Source organism: Dermacentor albipictus, chromosome 3, assembly GCF_038994185.2.
Source record: "Dermacentor albipictus isolate Rhodes 1998 colony chromosome 3, USDA_Dalb.pri_finalv2, whole genome shotgun sequence".
NCBI lineage: Eukaryota > Metazoa > Arthropoda > Arachnida > Ixodida > Ixodidae > Dermacentor > Dermacentor albipictus.
The window spans coordinates 30,877,894-30,899,197 of record NC_091823.1 but is presented as its reverse complement, the minus strand read 5'-3'; the positions used below and the strand labels follow the sequence as shown (position 1 = coordinate 30,899,197).

Here is a 21,304-nt window from a genome sequence, read left to right as displayed (position 1 = left end):
ACATAAAATAGGCTGATCATGATGACATATATCATGACCATATAAAGCCAACAGACATTGAAGCCAAATAAAGCATTGGGGGTAACTTACTATGGTTGAAACTGAAATGTTACAATCTAATAAAAGGAAATGAAAGTAGACGGAAAAGATAACGTGTTGCCGGCGCAAGCCAAACCCACAAACTCCGCATGACACATGCGTTGCTCTACCGTTTGTGCTACAGCGACGGCCATCAAGAGAGAGAAAATTTTATTTACAGAAAGGCTGAGATGTCGGCCTCTGGCTGCTGTGGCCTGCTACTGTACAAAGTGGGCAGGAGGAGGCTGTCGAATGATGATGATGATATGAGGAAAAAGTGCGTATATACAAGTTCACAATGTTGTGGCATCTCTAAAGCCATGCGTCTAGCCCAGTGGCTTGTAGAAAGGCTATGACGGCACTTGTAATCAAGGCTGCAATGTTTGCATCAGGCCAAGGACCCAAAAGAAACTCATCTGATAGCAGCCTCTTATCAACGTTTGCAATGGAAGAAACCAGTTGCTGTCGTTCTTGCACATATGCAGGACATAAACAAAATATGTGATCAAGTGTTTCTAGCACCTGACACTATACTCGTAATTTGGGCTAGTAACACTTCAACATATCAGATTGTCTATAATGCTTGACAAATCCAGTGCACCATGCTTGTTTGGCTTCTTTTGAGCTTGTGAGGAATACGGAATTTCATTTCTGGGTCCTACTTATGCACTCGCTTTCCATCCACTAACTTGGGTATTTATGGTTGCTAGATCTAGCCCTTAGAGTGTTAACCAGTGCCACTCAGAGCCATGGTGGTAGGATGTACACGTTGGCATAAAAAAACATGTAAAGTAAGGAAAGCAGGCACGTGGCTAAAAAACCCTTGTTTGCTACCTATAATGACAAGGCTGTCAGATTTGACACCCTCGCTATGAAAGAACGAGAGATGAAGGGAAACCAAGGGGCTTGATATTTGTTAATCACGACCACATAAAGCCAAGAGGCATTGAAGCCAAGGAAAGCATCGAGGTAATTAACTGTGGTTGAAACTGAAATGTAAAAAATAATAAAGGAAAGGAAAATGAAAGTGGGCGAAAAGCTAAGGCGCCAGTGGGAGCAGAACCCACAACCTCCACATTATGTGTGCGTTGCACGGCCATCAATCTGTCCACTAACTTGGCTATTTATGATTACTAGATCTAGCCCTGGGACTGTCAGCCAGCGGGCGAAAAAGTATGCTGCACATCCACCTACCATGGATCTGAGTCTACAAGGTCTATAGCGAAGGAAATCTTTGTTTGCAGGTGCCGCAAGATGTATATTCTGGTAACAAAAATGTCAAATGGCACCGCATCCCCAGTGGTAGGCAAGCCTTGCAGACTACTGCATGGAACAAGGATCGGCATGGCAGGTAACGTCTGGGTCACCAGGGTCTTCAAGAAACCTAAAGGCCCTAAACCTGGCTGGCTTCTGGGACGTATGCTTTGCAAAGATGCGGCAGACCAGGTGGTGGAGCCTGCGAATTGTCAAGGTGTTGCAGGAACCAGAATGTCCCCTTTGTAATGAATACGCCTCCCTATATCACACCACATGGGTGTGCCCCAACGTGAAGGCAGCCCCGCAAATACCCAATCCCACACCCGAGCAGTGGGAGGCCATGCTGACTAGTTCGGACCCTCGTAACCAGCAGCAACTGCTTCGGCGGGCCCGGGAGACAGCAAGAGCCGCAGGAGCCCTGGACTAAGGGCGCCTCCCGCACAAGCAGAAAAACACCTGCTTGTCCTTTCTTTTTAATAAATGTTGCTCCTCCTCCTCCTCCTCCTCCCTAAACCATTCCCTGATGCACACCTGGTCTGGTCTTCTTTCTCGACCTCATTCTGACGAGTGCACGCAGCAGGTTGCCGGAAGAAGCAACTGCCCACTTGCTGCCATTCCACCGCACAGAGACCACACAGCACCGCACCATGCAGTTAACAGGAGGAGATGATAGCAGATAATGATCGCCGCTCAATGGTGCCGCTTCCACTACTGTTGGCAACTGACCTCAAGAGCCCATGAGGTTCTCGTCGTAGCCATCGTTGAACTCTTCTTCGGAATCATCTTCGCTGCCGTCGCCGCCGGTCGACACCAAGGAACCACCGCCAGAGTCCAAGACTTCGCCCTCCTCCGGCTCGGATGAGGACAACGCGCTACTGTTGTTCTTGGCTTCGCTACCTGACGAGTGGTACTTCCAAGCCATTTTCTTCAACAGCTTGCCTTTGTGTGCCTTGGTGGCTCCCTTACCGTCAACGGTTCAGTCGTCTCGCTCTCCGACATATTCGAGTCGCTGGACGTGGCCGTGCCGCCGAGTTTGGAGCCACGCATGGTCTCCGTGCTTCGAAAACTTGTCCCGGTGATGCAGTACTACATCGCGTTGATGCTGTAACTGTGCCACCAGGTCTCTTCTCCAACGGTGGTGGAGACCACTCCGACCCCGTGTCCTATGCAGACCCGATGATAGTGATAGAGGAAGAGCCGGCGGAAACACTCCTTAGCAAACGCGAGAGCTGCAGCTCACACCCTGAAGATGGTCACACACCAGGCCAGGCAGGCGACGCTAGTGGCTGTGGAACGGGCGGCACCTGCCTTTCTCGCGATCATAGTCTGTCCCGGAAGGCAGCCGGGGCCCCACGTTACGGGCGCCACTGTGGAAGTGGCGCAGTCCCTCAGTGCATGCCAACAGGCCCCGGTCCTGGCTGGCCGCACCCAAGAGTGCCCAGCCGAACCTCGAACTACCGCTTGCACTCACTTTGCCCTCCACTTATTCGACTGCTGGCTCCGATGCCGGAGTTCCCATAGTGATTAGGACAAAAGACGCAGAGGACAAAGTGGGACCATATTATACAGCGTTCTTTTTTTTACTGCACCGAATTTTTTAAAATTTCCTATGGCGTATGGCACAATTCTAAACTTTGATTTAGATTACTTGTGAGGCCGCCATTGCTTAAAAAATCAAAAGGCTTAATTGTATAATTAACAAAAATACTGTGATTAACTGTTTAATTACTTTGCGGCACCTATTTCCACCTCTAAATTGTAGCAAGCGAGTTTGCAAGGCATGCTGACTTGGAACGAATTCTGAGGATGGCACCGGTTTCAAGATATGCGCCGTCAAATTTACAGTAAAAATGCAATGTTCCACTTACTTTTTTAAGGAAACGCCGCTTCATATGTTGAAGGAAAATGTAACTGTAACTCCAATGCATTTGATCGGACCAGTCCAAATTTAATATCTCGGGGAATGGTGTAGTTATGAGAATTCTTTCCAAGTGGACACGTCTTGCCAACTCATTGGCTAGAAGTTGTACATTAAGATATCTGCTGTAAAGTAATACAGTAAAATTTATTTCGTGTAGTTATGCAATTAAGCATTTAGATATTTTGCACAAGTAATGGCCACTTCGAGTAATTTAGCTCTATGGCCTGCCATAGGCAATTTATATAAATTTGGCACATCTAAATAAATATAATACACCTGGTATATTAGAGATGAGGGTATATCAAATTCGTTGAATATGAAGAGAAAACGTATACTTGGCGTTGAATATCAAACTGTGTATTGAATAATGATGTGCAACTGCATTTATCAGCAAGTTTGATGATTTTAACATGTTGGAACATTACAATTACATTGTCAACAGTTTAAAAAAGAAATTGAGAGAAGTAAGCTATTATGCTAAAAATGAAATGTTGCACATTTGACTCACGTTAACTTGGGAAACTGAGTAAGTGCCACTATGCTTGTTCTTGCCAACCTGTGGCTTACTATATAGTATCCAATACCAGTAAACTCAAAGGTATTTGAACCCTGTGCCAGCCATCACTCACGTTTCCTGTCAAGGAATAAGCTTGGGATAGGGGAATCGTTGCCGAGGATAGGCTCATTGCACCTGTACTCTCGTGAAGAGCATTCATATTGCAGTTGGATTATTGTCCGCGGTTGCCATCATCCTCTTTCATTGCCCTCACTGTCCACAAACCAGTGCCCGCTTGCCGAGAGGCTGGCTTTCCTGCACAGCTGAGCACACTTTACATACAAAATTTCGCCAGAAGCACAAGATTATCACAAAATTCTGCACTAAACCAGAGACATTCTTAGATGTAGACAAACATTATGAACCGTCTTTGCTCCCGCACAGCCATCAATAACTTCGATTTGTTTAGAATATTATCATCAAACTGAATATTCGAAAATTTTCAGATCCCTATTTTTGAATTAAATACAAATATGTAATAATTGAAATTTTTGAATATATAATATATATAGTCTTCTTGGAAGGATTGAGGTGTCATTGTTAGGCATGTATAAAGTAGCAGATAACTGGAAATGTAAGAAAAAAACAAAATGTTGTGACAAAATTACATCACCGAGAAACTACAGCGCTATGATGACAAAACAAAGAAGGGACACATACAAGCAGTAAGTCACAACTTAATTTTTACTGCACACAAGGAAAGAACATACTGCACATTGTGCATCACCTAAGAACTGTATAGCAGTAAATATCAGAGCTATATCAGTGTTCTGGTACGCTGGCGGTGGTTTAATCTTTACACAAAGAACACATTTGCCACAGTGCAGTGAATGCATCGTCGAGCGTTTTAAAAAAGGCATGGGCCTAAAATTCACTTCCAAACTGTCACAGTAAGAGGAAGTTGCAGTTACCTCACATATGTTTGTACTTTCTTGATGATCAAGTGTGCTAGCAGTACTATAACCTCTGCTTTGCAAGACCAGCTTTAATTTCGCTTTTGGCACTCTAAACTTGAAACTACAATTGTCTTGTTGCACAGCTTTGGAATAAAGTTGAACTCTGCCTATGGAAAATGAAAACTGACTTCAAGACCGACTGAACAGAAGCTTAAACCGCAACCTAATGCAAAGTTAATTATATGTCCATGCCATGGGCAGACTGTATATAGGTCATCGGTCAGCCACCCCATTTCGAGACACTTTTAAGGGAAAAAAAAAAACTGTAAATGCAATGGTGCAATGTACAGTAATCACCAACCACTATTCATAGTATTCCCTGAAGTGAGTAGAGGATTAAAATTTTTCTACACAAAGCAATCTGTTGAAGCACTCCCAGCGTCCTCCTTACAGCTTCCATCCAGTGTAGAGAGGCATCCCTGCCTAAATCTTCATGCTATCCAGGTGTGTTGAATCAACACGTTAAGCAGATACTGCTTTGCCATCTTGAGCACAGCAAGCTATTTGCTCTGACAAACAAGGGTACATAGTGATTACAGCAAGATGCAAGCACCACCAGTTTTACATTTGGCACTTAGCCAGACAGAATTATCAAGGTTACGCAGAAGGCAAGTTGAAAAACAAGTTTACTTCATACTTTCTGAAAACTGCCTAAATAAATTAAACGTCAGAACTAAAACTACTAAAAGTAAAGAAAAAAAAAGGGTCAGAAATACTAAAACTGTCCCCCATTCTTGAGGTGGTCAATAGTCTTGAGGCACCGTATTTCTCACCAGGTGTTCATGCACTACACAACACCCCAGAAGGCTGACTGTGGCACCGGCTTCACTTTGATAAAGGTTGGCACTGGTCTCTTCTAGTAAAAGCAGCAGCAGCAGCAGCAGGTACGCAGTACGTCACAGGTGTCCCGGACTGGCACTCCAAAGGACTTTTGGGCGCAGTTGAGTGCTCGATAATTCCCTCTGGGGCGTGCGGCACCCGTCGGGCCTGCCATCTCCATTCGAACGTGGAGAGTCAGGCGAGAATACTGTGCGTGAGGAGTGCCTCAGGTTTGTCACTGAAGGACTTGGCCACCTGCAACAAATTGACACAAGTTGCACACCTGTTCAGTGAATGCATGCTACAGCAATTGTTCATTCAGTTACCATTCAGTTGGTGAAAAGACGCAGAATGCCTGCTCTCCGATTATAAATTGTAGCACGGACCCACACAGACAGACGGAACAAAACTAGACTGCCTATCACAATACTGCTTATCACAATACAGTGATACCCTGTTAAACCGTAATTGGCCGGAGCTCAGAACAAGTATGTACTAAGCAGTAGCACTGTTTAACTGAAATAGCATGAGATCGGGCCCACTTATCTGTAAAAAACGGAACCCGGAACTCAGAGGGAAAGCGATGAAAGGGGAAAAAACCACGCAGTATTTATTCACTTCGCGCGACAAAAGTGTTATTTTCGTTTGATGCAGCGGCGGCCTATCAGCGACAGCAGCGGCCTCAAACTTCCTGAAGCTGCGTGCCAGCTTTTCAGCCAGCCCCCTCTACTCGGCAAACACTTGCACGGCAGATTCCTCATTGGCATTACAGTACGTATTCTCCGTGCACGTGCGCGGTAGCACTGTAGAAGTCGCAGGGCGCCTTTTTCATTGCAGGGTGCCGTTCTCGTCACGACGATTGCATTCATGAGGCTGACGTAACGCCCAGCTTCTGCCACTGTCGGGCCTGAATCGCCTGTGCTGTCGCTTTCCGTGTTGTCTTTATCACTATCGCTAGTCGACACTTCAGCAACGATGGCGAAAAGTCGAACCTTGTAGCCGACATCTCTTTGCAGTTGCAGCAGCGCTGCCAAGTAACTTCTTTGCGTTCCAAATGCCACACACCATAGTCAACAGCAGATCCCTGTCGCATGCCAGCGCCAACTTCTTTGTGTCACGTTCGGTAGCACGAACAATGTCTGATTTTCATTCTATGCTGAGCACCCAGCGTCTTTTTTATCCGAGGTTGGGCATGACACGAGTCCCCGCTTACACAACGCGACAATGCTCTTTGGCAAGGTGTCGAAATGATGTTGATGTTGATGTGGCTTCACACGAAAACGCACAGGGCACTTGGAGGCCGTTGTTCTCATCTCTGAGGCTTGTTGTTCTGCCGGGCCACCCGATGGAGACGACGCACCGCAGTGTTTGCGCGACGAAAAGTGGAAACACTACGTGTTAACTGACACGTACGCAAAAAGCTGGTACGGTTTATGCGGATACAAAACACATTATGTTCAATGGCTGCTGAGTCAGGGATTTGACTTTACTACTTTAAAAAAACGAAACTACTGTTTAAGCCGGTATGGTTTAACGAGGTTTTATTGTACCTTTCAGGGGAGAGCAGATTTGTAGGGGCTCTTGGTTTTTAGATGACGTTGAAGCAGAGAGAAGCACGGGGGTGAAGTGTATGAGGGTTACAAAGAAATACAACCTGACAGATAACTGTCATTTCACTTACTCACTGCAGGAAACAAAATCTTTGATTATCTTTACCAGACAGGTAACAAAAACAAGGAGTAGCCATAATTAAAAATTATCACATCAAGTGACTGAAGTGTAAGAAGCCATATCATTTTACAGACAACAGCCTGTTGGGAAACCATAGCGGGCAGAAAAAATCTAGCTAATCGCCATGGGTATGATAAGGATCAGCAGTGTCTTGGTTCAATGGTCTGTGGTGTGTGCATAGTGTTCAGAACAGGTGCAGTGTCAGCACCCAATAGCCTTGCAATTAAGCGCACAATACATCTAGTAGAGCATCCACGACACGAGAGTGTTTTCATTTCATACATGCTTTACATGACATTTAGGTGTGGTCCTTGTTCTAACTACCATGCAATTACTTGCCTGTTGCATGGAATTTTTCAGTCATCTTTACTTCAGTTACACAATTACACAACTACCAGCAACTTTCTTCAAGTAAACAACGAGCTCACCGTGAAGTGGCTTCCGCTGGGTATGAGCGAATAACCTGCATCCACTGGTGCACACAGGGATAAGTGAGAGGGTCAAAGACATCAGGCTCCAGCAGGTGCGGCTCAAGAGCCCTCAGCACATCCAAGTCCACTTTGCTTGGATGGGACCTGCGCCAAGCAGGATGAACCCACGCACTATGTGGCTTTCAAAAGATTTTTGCAGCATTTTTATGTACAAAGGCAAACACTGAATCAGTCCAGGTTGATAGATTACTCTTCTACAAACAGTGCAAGATTTGTCTTTAGGTAAGTTAGTTTTTGGCTAATCACTACTCAAGTAGCAGTGCAGTTCAAATCGCCAAAATTCAAATCGTCTGTGGTGAATGGGGTTCCCTTGAACAAGAGGTCTACAATGTGCTGCTGACATAGGAGCTTATGCTTATCTGGACACTGCCACTCGACTTCAGTAAGAGCACTGCGTAGAATATGTGCCACATACCCTCTAATAACAGACATAGCTACATGAAAATGTAACACCAGTAAGTTATTCTGTGGTGGTCACATTTTGATGGGGGACAGTACAAAAGCAGTAGCTTAACAAAATTTCAGTGCACACAAAGGAACCCCTCGTGATCAAGATTCATCCAGAGCGCTTCACTACAGCATCCCTTAAAGCCCTTGCGTTGCTTTGGAACACTGAACAGATCCTGTGAGTTAATGAATGAGAAGAGAGTCAAAGACGATGCAATGCAGAGGAAAGCTGCAGCTGCAGTTAACCCAGCAAAGGGTGAGGCCTGCTCACCCTTGTATATAGAAGAGCGGACCCTCATCAGGGGTGTGTGCCTGAGAAGAGGATCCACTCGAGGAGCACGGGCTGGTGGGAGGGGTGAAGAACACTTCTTCCTCCTCTTCCTCCACAGGCTGAGCTTTGCTAGAGAAACAGTTAGGAGTAAAAGGACATTACAACCAGGCACTTGAATAAATACTGGAGCAAGGCAAAACAATAAGAAGGGGAAAAAGAAGAAAGCTTGAGGATTTCCAGGCATTCGTTTATGAACTGCAGTGCACCACCTGCAAGTTTGATGCTACCTGCCTAATCCAACATACAAGCAAAAACTGAGAGCAACAATGGCAAAATGCAAGCTTTTGCTTTCACTAAAATCATGCTATGACTAGAATGTGTGGGAATTTGATTTAACATCTTTCTTCCAGACAATATCACTAATTCACACGCTCCTAAAACAGTCGCACTTCTCACATCTGGACTGGGAAGTCCATGTACTGCAAAAACCCCGCATGGTCTGAGGCTTTTTCCCAGATTTAACATGTGAAATTTCTGCTCTGTACTATATGTGGATCCCAACAATTTCAGCCTGAATTCGCAGTTCTGCTATTGCTGAACGCTATCATCATCAGGGTCTTGCGCTATCATCAGTCGCCATTGTAATCACACCGACTTCATGACTGCAAAAGTTAGGACCACAATAGCAATATTCAGCTGCTTTCAAAAGAAAAGTGATCGTAGTTGCCAAAACCATCGGCAACTATGCTGCAGGGTGGCACTTTGATGTCAACGAGCACAAATTCACTGTTGGAGGAAGCAAAAAGAAGTCCTCTTCATGTTCAACGGCCTGAGAAGAAGTATTTGGGGGCCAGAGCATGGAATGTTCACTGAAGTTGGACTGGAGCTGACACACTTCGTTCAAAAACAATGAGATAGCGAGGCGTGCACCTCACTGTCAACATTGAGCTGCTGCAAGCAAAGGTATTCTAGTTGTCCTGGATGCCTTTTGCTTTCACTTGGCTGACTCAGTGAAGCGACTGCTGCACAAGTGCAGCACCGTGCTTGTCATCATAGACATCCCAGTTACAACCACTTGATCTGTGTGTTGTGTTGTGGTGCAGTTGGTTTTGGTTTCTGGTTTTGGTTCCTTTATTTAGCTAGTCTGTTACATCATACATGACATCACAGTTGTAATAAGAAGGCTGGTGCTGTGAATGTGAAGGATCAGGCAGCATGCGATCGCCGACCATTGGAGTTGTCGTCGTTCTTTTGGACGGAGGGCCCCCGGGCGTGGCTCGGTGTGTGTGGCCGCCTTACCTACCTACAATACAACATATTGGCGACGAGCTAAGCCTTATGATGAGTTTCGTGGGACTCAGCCTCCGCCTGAATTTCTGGAAACCCCTGGTCAGCCACCCATACAATGGAAGCAGTGGATTGGATTGGACAAACTTTATTAAAAGTCCTGCAGAATGCACGTCAGCGCACAATGGGCGTTTCCCACGCAGGAACCGACAAGGAGTACCTGGCGGCCGCTGCGCGAGCCTGCTGGACGGCCCATTGCTGGTCTTGTAGGAGTGGGCTTCGTATAGTCTTCTCCCACTTGTCAGAGGTAGAGTCGGGCGGAGCGTTTCTGCACTCCCAGACAGTGGTGTAGCCAGAAATTTCGTTCAGGGGGGAGGGGGGGGGGGCTCACGTTGCAGCTTGGCCTCCTCCTTAAGAGGAAGCTTTATCTCGGATGCTCCTATCTAAGTACATGTAGAGCGGGAATTAGTTTTTCTCGGCAATCACTGCACAAAATTTGATGAGGTTTGTTGCATTTAAAAGAAAAGCTTAAGTTCTACTGTCTTCTGGTTTCGAATTTTTCATTTAGGTTGTCACTTTTTAATTAAAAATTGGCACAAATCCCAAATTTTGAGAAACCGAAACTATCACGTTTAAAACTCTGTAACTCCACAATGAAAAATAATATCACAATTCTGTGAATCGCATCTAATAGTACATCTACAGCGGACAAAATTGATATGTTACAAATGAATCTCAAGCATTCTAGCATTATCGAAATACGGCTTTGCAGAGCCCTTGTGCACCACGTAACTAATTCATGTAAGATACAAATTTACATAACGAATTTGTCCGCTTTTACTCTTATAATAGATGCAATTTGAAAAACCGCAATATCTGTTTCTGATGAAGAGCTTTTAGTTTGTAAACGTCGTGCTTCTATTTTTTTTGCACCTTCAAGTTTTTCAAAATATTTTAAACAAAATTGAGGCCCTAAATCGAACTTCCGCTTCCAACAGATACTAGAAGTTAACTTTCTCAAATTCAACAAATTCCATTAAAGGTGATCCAGGGGTTATCTCAGAAAAGCGTTTCTGCGTTTTACATTTATTTGAATAGGCTGCGTCAGAGTTGGGTCCGAGCTAAAGCTTCCTCTTAAACAATTTGTCGAGAGATCAAACACATGAATAATAACTGCATTGCCATTGCCAAATATGCTGCAAACGAATTATTGAATTCTACGCACTGTCAAAACAATATGTGTATTTTTTAATAAAAAGATATACTCAAATATGCCAGAAATAGTGCTCAAAATAACTGATATCAATGCTTACATGTTTTTGTCTATTTAATAAATAAAGAAATATCACACGTTCCTTAGAACTATATCAGTTTGAAACCAGCAAAGCAGTACATGCCACTGATATGAATTATGTAAAGGCCATAAATGAACAAGTTGAGGAAAAGTATGTTAATGAAACGTTGTCATTCAACAATGTTGTTTACATTTGTGTACATATGCAATGGCCAGTGAAAAATCTCACTGACGCTGTCATTTATTCCAATGTATTACGCAGGAACAGCTGTCACCGGTCGTGTATCATGAGGAATTTCATCGAAATTATTGTCCCAACAGAGAGCATGTATATACACCCATTCTGGAAAATATACGAGGGCGTGTCAAATGAAAGTGAGCCAATGCAAATATATTAAAAACGGGGTACTAATTTAAAAGTAGTCTCCATGAGCATTTAGACATTTATCCCATTGACTAACGAGTCGGGCGATTCCCGTCTCATAAAACTCCTTAGATTGCTGCTTCAACAAATCTGCAACTGACTCTTTCACGTCATCGTCTGACACGAATCTGTTTCGCTAAAGCTGTTTTTTCATTTGCCCCAAAATGTGGAAGTCGCAAAGCGACAGATCTTAGCTTTATGGCGGATGTTGCAGCGTTTCCCACTTGAACTTTGCCAGTTTTGTACTAACCACATCAACGACGTGGGGACGGGCATTGTGGAAAAATTAAATTATGGGGTTTTACATGTCAAAACCACTTTCTGATTATGAGGCACACCGTAGTGGAGGACTCCGGAAATTTCGACCACCTTGGTTCATTAACATGCACCTAAATCTAAGTACATGGGTGTTTTCACATTTCGCCCCCAACGAAATGCGGCCGCCGTGGCCGGGATTCGATTCCGCAACCTCGTGCGCAGCAGCCCAACACCATAGCCAGGTCGTGGAACGAGATGACCCCATTAGTCAATTTTCCATGTCGTTTGTTCTTGATTGCAACACGCAGCTGATCTAGCGTTTCACAATATCGGAAACAATTGATAGTCTCTCCGGCTTTAGAAAATTCTATCAGTAATGGCTCCTGACGATCGAAAAAAATAGTAAACAACACCTTTCCGGCGGAAATGACAGTCTTTGCTTTCTTTGGAGACGGTGAATTCGAATATTTCCACTGTTAGCTTTGCCGTCGTGTTTCAGGCTTGCAGTATTGCCACCATGGTTCGTCCCCGATCACAATTGCAGACGAGAAGTCGTCACCCTCATTAAGATACCGGATCAGATGAGTGAAGGCAGCGCAGAACCTTCTTCTGGCAGTGGTTCAATATCTTGGACATCCATTGCGCACACAAGAGCCAATGAGCGAGATGTTCATAAATTATGGTGTGAACCGAACCGCAACTGATGTTCACACACTCTGCCAGTTCATCGATGTTTATCCTCCGTTCTTGTCTCATCAGCTCATCAACTTTTGCACTTGTGTCGGGGGTGATTGCACGATGGCTTTGGCCCGGTCTTGGATTGTCTTTGCACCTTTCACATCCCTTTTCAACCGTTTGCTCCAATTCTTCACAGTGGCCAATGAAATTCAATGTTTAACGTACACGGCAGCCATACGGCGAATAATTTCTTTTTGGGAAACACCTTCATCTGTCAAAACATTCACAGCACCCCGCGGCTCAACTTCTGAAATGTCCATTACGTCACACGACCATGTTCAATCCAGTGTACGAGAGCATTAAAGAACATTTACCCTCACATCTGCGTTTCACTTATGTAAATGAAAGATGCCTGTCTGCTACGCGCATGCCTCGCAGATAATGAACCGAAACATTATTGCGGAGGGTGGGTAGGCTCACTTTTATTTAACTTGCCCTCTTTCATTATAGATGCGAAGATACGATGGAATATACAAATGCTTGATAAAGGGCAAAGAAGTGTCACTGGAAAGAAAGTTCACTGCACGTATACACAAAACCTCGCAACAAGATATTTAAATATACGTATAAGTCTCCAACAAATCAAGGTATCTAAGAAAAAGTCACTGTATATAATTCGTCAAACAAGGCAAATAAACAAGTAGCGCAATCACAGATTCACAGAATCCTAGATCCCGTCCCCATTCCATCCACTCCATCCCATGTATCGTGTGCGATGGAATGCGGCGCACTTGCTCCCTGCTTTTCTCCTTTGCGCACGCAAGACTGAGCCACCATCGTCGGCTCACCCATTTGACCCCCCCTCCCCTCCTTACTCTTTCACTCGCACATACAGCATGCGGCATGCGCTCACAACGTTATTGCCCTGAGACTTCACACGAAACATGAGGGCGACGGCGGCAGCAGGAATGCGCCTGGACTCTATATATAATTGCTATCACAATAATATAATAATAGCATCCCGCAACCGAAGCGTGCCGTGGCCGATTACTTTCCGCAAAAGAAGTAACAAACTGTCACCATGCGACAATTCGCCGCGCCGCAACAATGTATCTTTTTTTTTTCCTATTGTGGGGCGGGGGCACCGAAATGAAAAAAGAACGCAAAGGAGAGTATGTTGGCCACAATCCAATGCCTACTTTGGGCACCTAACGTGGCTACTGAATGAATATAGAAGAGAACGTGAGACGCTTGGTCCACCGAGAACCATACGCATAGTGCTCTGTATTTTACACCGGCGAGACAAGACTTTCCGGAGAGGTTGCACTCAAGTGAACACGGTGTAATTTGTCAAGTCAGTGATGGCAGTGAGCGACCATTGTTTCTTTTTCTCGTCTGCTAGCCAGAAGGCGTCCTAAACTCTGCTAGGCGAAAATTCACTCGGCCAGAGAAAACCACACGCGCACCGAAGTATGCCGCGCGGTGGTTTCGGGGCAACACAAGAAAAGTACATGCGCTCTGGCTGGCTCTGGCAGCCCGTGGGTAGGGTAGCGAGAATAAAAAAATTTCAGAGGCTCAATCTGTTCTCACGAATAAAAGTCAAAGTAGAAAAAATAAATAAGAACGTAGTTACCCTGGCTGGCTTTAGTGTCTTGACATGGATGCTTTGGCGTAGGTGAAAAAAAATATTGATATTTGTTTATGCAACATGACGGCACAAATGAGCCACCACAACGCTTCATCTCATCGTATCTCGCTACGTGTTTTGTCAACTTGTCTGAAAGTGTGTTGATTTGGCTTGTCTCGTTGTATGTTCCAATGTTGTATGTTCAGAAAAGTGAATGCACCGTTGGCGTCAAATGTTTATAACAACATTAAGCCCACAAAGTTCCGGAATTTAAAATCTAAAGCACGACTTTGGAAATATCAATGCACCTTTCGCATCAAATGTTTATTAGAACTTTATACCCATAAAGTGTGAGAATTGAAATCCAAGCGCTTCCAATTCCGTGTCCTCAGCGAGATACCGCGACGAGCCTGCCTGCCACGCCTTTGAAACTTTGTGCTCGCAAAGAGATCGTTGCATTGCGATATGCGACTCCCGGTGCATGCGCGTTGCTGCGAAATCCAGCCCGATTTCCCAATGTTCGCGCTAAAATGTTTTTTTCGAGCGTGAAAAAGACATTCTAGACAAAATCGAGCCCGATTTCCGGCGCCGGGGGTTGTTTTGGCCAGCAGCGCATGGACAGCACGGAAAAATTTCGGGGGGGGTGGGGGGGCAGGTGGAGACAGTGATGTTGCGCTCAGTCGGGGGTTTCCATCCCTTAGGCCTTTTGCCTTGTCGTTTTGGGCAGTTCAACAACAGCTTCGATTTGGCGGAGGAGCACTTGAGGCCTGTGTGGTCGAGGTAGGACTCGGCGGTTTCGACTGCCTCCTGCAGAGCGGATTCGATAAAGCCGTCCGACCCCGCGGAAGGAACTATTTTCAACTTATTTGGATGCGTTGGATGTTACCGAGTTTGTTGCGTCTCGACGGAGAGCCATACTTCTGCATTCGCTTGGCGTCAAGGGGCAGAGTAAATTACACAACACGTGGACGAATGTGCTTGCCACTACTCCCATGGTGCCAGTCCCAGACCAGCATACTACTTCTACAACTTACAGTGACGGAAGATGCATTTAAAGCTGCGCTGTGCATTTGTGCTTGTCTGAATGTGCTTGTCGAATGTCACCGCTTCAAAAAGAGGATACAAAATCTGCGTGAGCCTACGGATGTCTAGATTGCTAATTTACGCGAACTAGCAAAGAACTGTGACTTCGAAGAATCCTCTCGCATAGCTGTCCGCGACCAACCCATTTACGGTATCGCATCAGACAGGCTTCGTGAACATTTCCTTTTTGAAAGCGCAGCACTGACCTTGGACAGGGCAGTTACAATAGCAGAGCATTATGAAGCAACCTTGAAGAGCCTTCAAGAGTTCGGCGCAGCGGAGGAGGTGAAGTACGTACGACATTCAGGCACTTCTGCGATCAAGTCCCGTGACAGCCGCCGTAAAGAGTTTATGCCCTTGCCGTAGAAATGTGAACAGACGCAGCCGGCGTCTGCAAGGAATACAAATCAGCACTGTTGCCAGTGGCGTAGCCAGAAATTTTGTTCGGGGGGGGCTACGCCACTGGCCCAATATATATATATATATATATATATATATATATATATATTGTGACGCAGCAGTAATCACGGCGTTTATTCCGCGTCAAAAGATTAGGCGAACCGACCACGCCCACAGCACGGAGCACACACGAGAACCAGCCCCACAAGCGATGATGAAGAAGAACCCCATATGAACCCCATATGATGATGATCGTGTACAGATGACACAATATAGCTTATAAATTCCCACAATATATATATATATATATATATATATATATATATATAGCTGCACGTTGCAGCTCAGCCTCCACCTTAAGAGGAAGCTTTAGCTCGGGTGCTCCTATTTAAGTACATGTAGAAGGGGAATTCGTTTTTCCCTGCAACCACTTCACCAAATTTGAGGAGGTTTGTTGCATTTAACAGAAAAAGTTTAATTCTAGTGACTACTGGCTTCGAATTTTTCATTTAGGTGGTCAATTATTTATTAAAAATTGGCCAAAATTGAAAATTTTCAGAAAACGAAACTATCAAGTTTAAAACTCCGTGACTCAACAATGAAAAATGATATCACAATTCTGTGAATTGCATCTAATAGTACATCTACAGCGGACAAAATAGATATGTTACACATGAATCTCAAAAAAAATTAGTATTGTGGAAATACGGCTTTTGCAGAACCCTTGTACACAACGTAACCAATTCACGTAAGATACAAATTGACACAGCAAACTTGTCCGCTTTGACTGTTATAATCAATGCCATTTACAGAACCACAATATCTGTTCTTCATGCATAGCTATTAGTTTTTAAACGTCGTGCTTCTATTTTTTCAAGCTTTCGAATTTTCCAAAATATTTTAAACAAAATTCAGGCCCTAAATCGAAGTTCAGTTTCCAACAGATACTAGGATTTAACATTCTCTCTCCAATGCAACCAATTTCAATAAAAGCGATTAGAAGGATTATCTCAGAAAAGCGTTTCTGCGTTTCACAAGTATTTTAATAGGCCGCGTCGGATTGGGCCCGAGCTAAAGCTTCCTCTTAAACAATTTATCGAGGGATCAAATACATGAATAATAACTGCATTGTCATTGCCAAAGATGCTGCAAACAAATTCTTGAAAGCTACGCACTGTATATAAAAGTAAAATATGTATTTTTTCATAAAATATTATACTCGTACGTGCCAAAAATTGTGCCCAACATAACTGACTTCAATGCTTCCATGTTTTTTGTCTATTTATTAAGTAAAGAAAATATCACACGAACTTTAGAACTATATGAGTTCGAAACCAGGAAAGCAGTGCATGCCACTGATATGAAAAATTAAAAGGCAATGAACTGAACAAGTTGAGGACAAATATGTTAATGAAACTTTGTCATTCAAGAACCGTGCTTACATTCTTGTATATATGCAATGGCCAGTGAAAAATCTCAATGACCCTGTCGTTTGTTCCAATGTATTACGCAGGAGTAGCTGTCCCTTGCTGTGTATCGTGAGTAATTGCATCGAAGTTATAGTCGCGACAGAGAGCACGTATAAAAAGCAGGAGTTCTGCAAGATATATGAGGGCAAGTCATATGAATGAGCCAACAACGGGGTACTTTATTTAAAAGTAGTCTTCATGAGAATTTAGACATTTGTCCTATTGACTAACGAGTTGCGTGATTCCCGTCTTATAAAACTCCTTGGGTTGCTGCTTCGAAAAGTCTGTATCTGGTTCCCTTGAGCTGTTTTTTCGGTTGCCCCTATATGTAGAAGTCGCAAGGTGACTGGTCTGAGCTGTATGGCGGATGTTGCAGCGTTTCCCACTTGAACTTTGCCAGTTTTGTATTAACCACATAAGCGACGTGGGGACAGGCACGGTCATGGAACAAGATGACCCCATTCGTCAATTTTCCACGTTGTTCGTTCTTGATTGCGACACGCTGCCGTTCTGGCGTTTCACAATATCGGAAACAATTGATAGCCTCTCAAGATTTAGCAAATTCTATCAGGAATGGACCCTGTCAATCGAAAAAAAAGTCAACAACACCTTTCCTGCGGAAATGATAGCCTTTACGTTCTTTGGGCGTGGCAAATTCGAATGTTTCCACTGTAAGCTTTGCCGTCGTGTTTCAGCCTCGTAGTAGTGGCACCAAGCTTCGTCCCCGATCACAGTTGCAAACAAGAAGTCGTCATGCTCATTGTGATACGCGATCAGATGAGTCAAGGCAGCGCGACACTTCTCCGTCTTCTCGTCTTCTCGCGATGGATAAAAATCTTGGGGATCCATTGCGCACCAAAGAACCGATAACCAAGAAGCTCATGAATTATGGCGTGAACCGAACCGTGACTGATGTTCAGACGGTCTGCCAGTTCATCGATGCTTATCCTCCGTTCTTGTTTCAGCAGCTCATCAACCTTTGAAATTGTGTGGGGGGTGATTGCACGATGGTTTTAGCCCGGTCTTGCAATGTCTTTGCAACGTCCTTTGAACCGCATGCTCCAATGCTTCACAGTGGTCAATGAAATGCAGTGTTCAACGTACACGGCAGTCATATGGTGATTAATTTCTGTTTTGCAAACACCTTCAGCTGTCAAAAACTTCGCGACACCGAGCTGTTCAACTTTTGACGTGTCCATTATGTGACGCAACCATATTCAACCCAGTGTATGAGAGCATTAAAGAACATTTTTCTTCACACCTGCGTGTCACTTTTGTTAATGAGGCATTCCGTTCTCCTGCGCGCATGCCTCGCAGATAATGAACCGAACCGTTATTGCGCGGTTAGGGTAGGCTCACTTTCCTTTGACTCGCCCTCGTACATTAGAAATGCAAAGATACAATGGGATATGCAAATGCGAAAATACGGCTTGATAAAGGACAAAAAAGTGTCACTGGAAACAAAGTTCACTGCATGTATACACAAAACCACGCAACAAGATATTTAAGCATACGTATAAGTCTCCAATGAGTCTATGTATGTAAGAAGAAGTAACTGTATATAATGCGTCAAACAAGGCAAATAAACATGTTGCACAATCATAGATTCACAGAATCCTAGATTCCGCCCCCGTTCCATCCACTCCCCCCGATGTATTGCGCGCGACGGAAGGCGGCGCGCTTGCTCCCCGCTTTTCTCCTTTGAGCACACAAGACAGCCACCATCGTCGGCTCACCCATTCCACCTCCCCTCCTACGCTTTCACTCGCACATACAGCATGCAGCGCGTGGTCACGATGTTATCACCCTTGGACTTTATACGAAACATGAGGGCGATGGCAGGAATGCGCCTGGAGTGTCCATATAATTGCTTTCGCAATAATATAATAAACGTATCCGGCAACTGAAGCGTCCCGTCACCCATTACTTTCCGCAAAAGAAGTATAAAAATCGAACTTTCACCATGCGACAATTCGCTGCGCCGCAACAATGTATTTTTTTTCTGTGGGGCGGAGGCACCGAAATGAAAAAAAAAAACGCATAGGAAAGTATGTTGGCCAAAATCTAATGCCTACTTCGGGCACCTAATGGGGCTACGGAAGGAATACCGAAGAAAACATGAGACGCTTGGTCCACTGAGAACCATACGCATACTGCTCAGTATCCTACAGTGGCGAAACAAGACTTTCCGGAAAGGTTCCGCTCAAGGAATGCGGTACAATCTTTCGAGTCCCCCCAGTGATGGCGGCGAGCGACCATTTTTTTTTTCTCGTCTGCTAGCCAGAAAGCGTCCAAAACCTTGTCCGGTGAAAATCCACTCGGCCAGAGCAAACCGAACGCGCACCGAAGTGCACCGCACGGTGGTCGGGGCCATACGAGAAAAACGTATGCGCTCTGGCTGGCTCTGGCAGTCCGCGGGTAGGGTAGCGAGAACAAAAAAAAATTGAAGAGGCTCAATGTGTCCTCGCGAATAAGTCAAAGTAGAAAAAATAAATAAGAACGTAGTTACTTTGGCTGGCTTTAGTGTCTTGACATGGATGTTTTGGCGTAGGTTAAAAGAAATGTTGATATTTTTTTATGTGACATGACGGCACAAATGAACCACCCCAACGCTTCGTCTCATTGGACCTCGCTGCCTGCTTTGTCAACTCGTCTGCTAGTGTGTTGATTTGGCTTGTCTCGTTGTATGTTCCGATGTAAGACTTTAGAAAAGCCAACAGACCTTTGGCGTAAAATGTTTAAACAACATTAAACCCACAAAGTTCCGCAATTGAAAATCTAAAGCACAACTTTGGAAATGTCAATGCAACTCGTCTGCTAGTGTGTTGATTTGGCTTGTCTCGTTGTATGTTCCGATGTAAGACTTCAGAAAAATCAACAGACCTTTGGCGTCAAATGTTTATAACAACATTAAACCCACAAAGTTCCACAATTGAAAATCTAAAGCACAACTTTGGAAATGTCAATGCACCTTTCACATCAAGAGCTTATCAGATTTACACCCATAAAGTTTCGCAATTGATATGCATGCGCTCCATAGATTCCGTGGCCTCGGTGAGATGCCGCGGCGAGCCCGCTCACCATCAAAGCGCCCTTGAAACTTTGTGCTCGGATGGGACTGCTTGGCGTTATGCGACTCCCGGTGTATGGGCGTTGCCACGAAATCCAGCCCGAGTTTGCAATCTTCGCGGTTAAATGTCTTTTCGAGCGTCAAAATGACATTCTAGACAAAATCCAGAGTGATTTCCGGCGCCGGGGGTCGCTTTGGTCGGCGGTGCATGAACAGCACGAAAAAATTTCGGGGGGGGGGCTGAAGCCCCATAAGCCCCCCCCCTGGCTACGCCCCTGACTGTTGCTACCACTGCAGGTCTACGCAGCATTTGGCAAATGCGCCGAAGTGCAACGCTAAACATAAGGGATGCTCTAAGTGCAGAAAAGTAGGCCACTTTCAGGTTATGTGCTGCAGTTCAGAATTTAAAGAGAGTGTGAGGGAAGTGCAAGAGAACGCCGAGCATCGTGTGACGCTGCTACATGTCTCAGCCAGCATTTCACGCCGCAGCATTTACATGGAACTGCAAGTTGAAGGCGTTTTTGTGAACATTTTAGTAGATACAGGGTCGTCAGTATCCATAATAATGGAGGACATTTACCAGAAGCATTTTAAAACTATGAAGGCATTGCTACCACCTGCTGTTGCTTTATTGGATTACTCTAACAGCAAGATCATGGTGAAGGGCTGTTTTCCCACTATCATTGCTTACAAGCAGTGCACTGTCCCTGTTCTCTTGTATGTTGTACAGTAGGGAACTGCAGTACAGTGAAACCTTGATAAACCGCAGTTGGCCAGAGCTTGGAAAAAGTATGTACTAAACGGTAGTACTGCTTAACCGAAATAGCATGAGATCGCCCATTTACCAGTCAAAAACTGAACTCAGAGAGTGCGATGAAAGGGGGGAAAACATGCAGTATTTATTCACTACGCGCAACAAAAGTGTTATTTTCGTTTGATGCCGAGGCGGCCCAGCAGGAACGACAGCGGCCCCTCAAGCTTGCTGAAACTGTGAGCCAGCACTTCAGCCGGCCCCCTCTTCTCGGCACACACTCGCATGAAAGATTCCTCATTGGCCTTGCACATTCTCCGTGCACGGGCGCGGTAGTGCTGCTGAAGTCGCGGGGTGCTGTTCCCAGCCCGACAAGCATTCATGAGGTTGACGTAACGCAGAGCTTCTGCCACTGTTGGGCCTGAATTGCCCATGCT

At 44.9% G+C, this 21,304-nt stretch overlaps 1 protein-coding gene across 2 annotated transcripts in view; it reads right to left on the bottom strand.

The window, feature by feature from the left end:
* Positions 1–5,376: 5,376 nt before the first annotated feature.
* Ankle2 (ankyrin repeat and LEM domain-containing protein 2) overlaps positions 5,377–21,304 on the bottom strand; it is a 54,901-nt gene continuing 38,973 nt past the window's right edge. The window contains exons 15-17 of one of the 2 annotated variants that reach the window (XM_065441743.1): positions 8,528–8,656; positions 7,747–7,893; positions 5,377–5,842 (exon numbers count right to left, since the gene is read on the bottom strand). In XM_065441743.1, the coding sequence (XP_065297815.1) occupies positions 5,665–5,842; positions 7,747–7,893; positions 8,528–8,656 (454 nt within the window). In that variant the 3' untranslated portion in view covers positions 5,377–5,664. Of the gene's footprint in view, positions 5,843–7,746; positions 7,894–8,527; positions 8,657–15,476; positions 15,570–21,304 lie in introns of those variants that run through there. The other variant, XR_010566771.2, reaches the window with a different exon arrangement.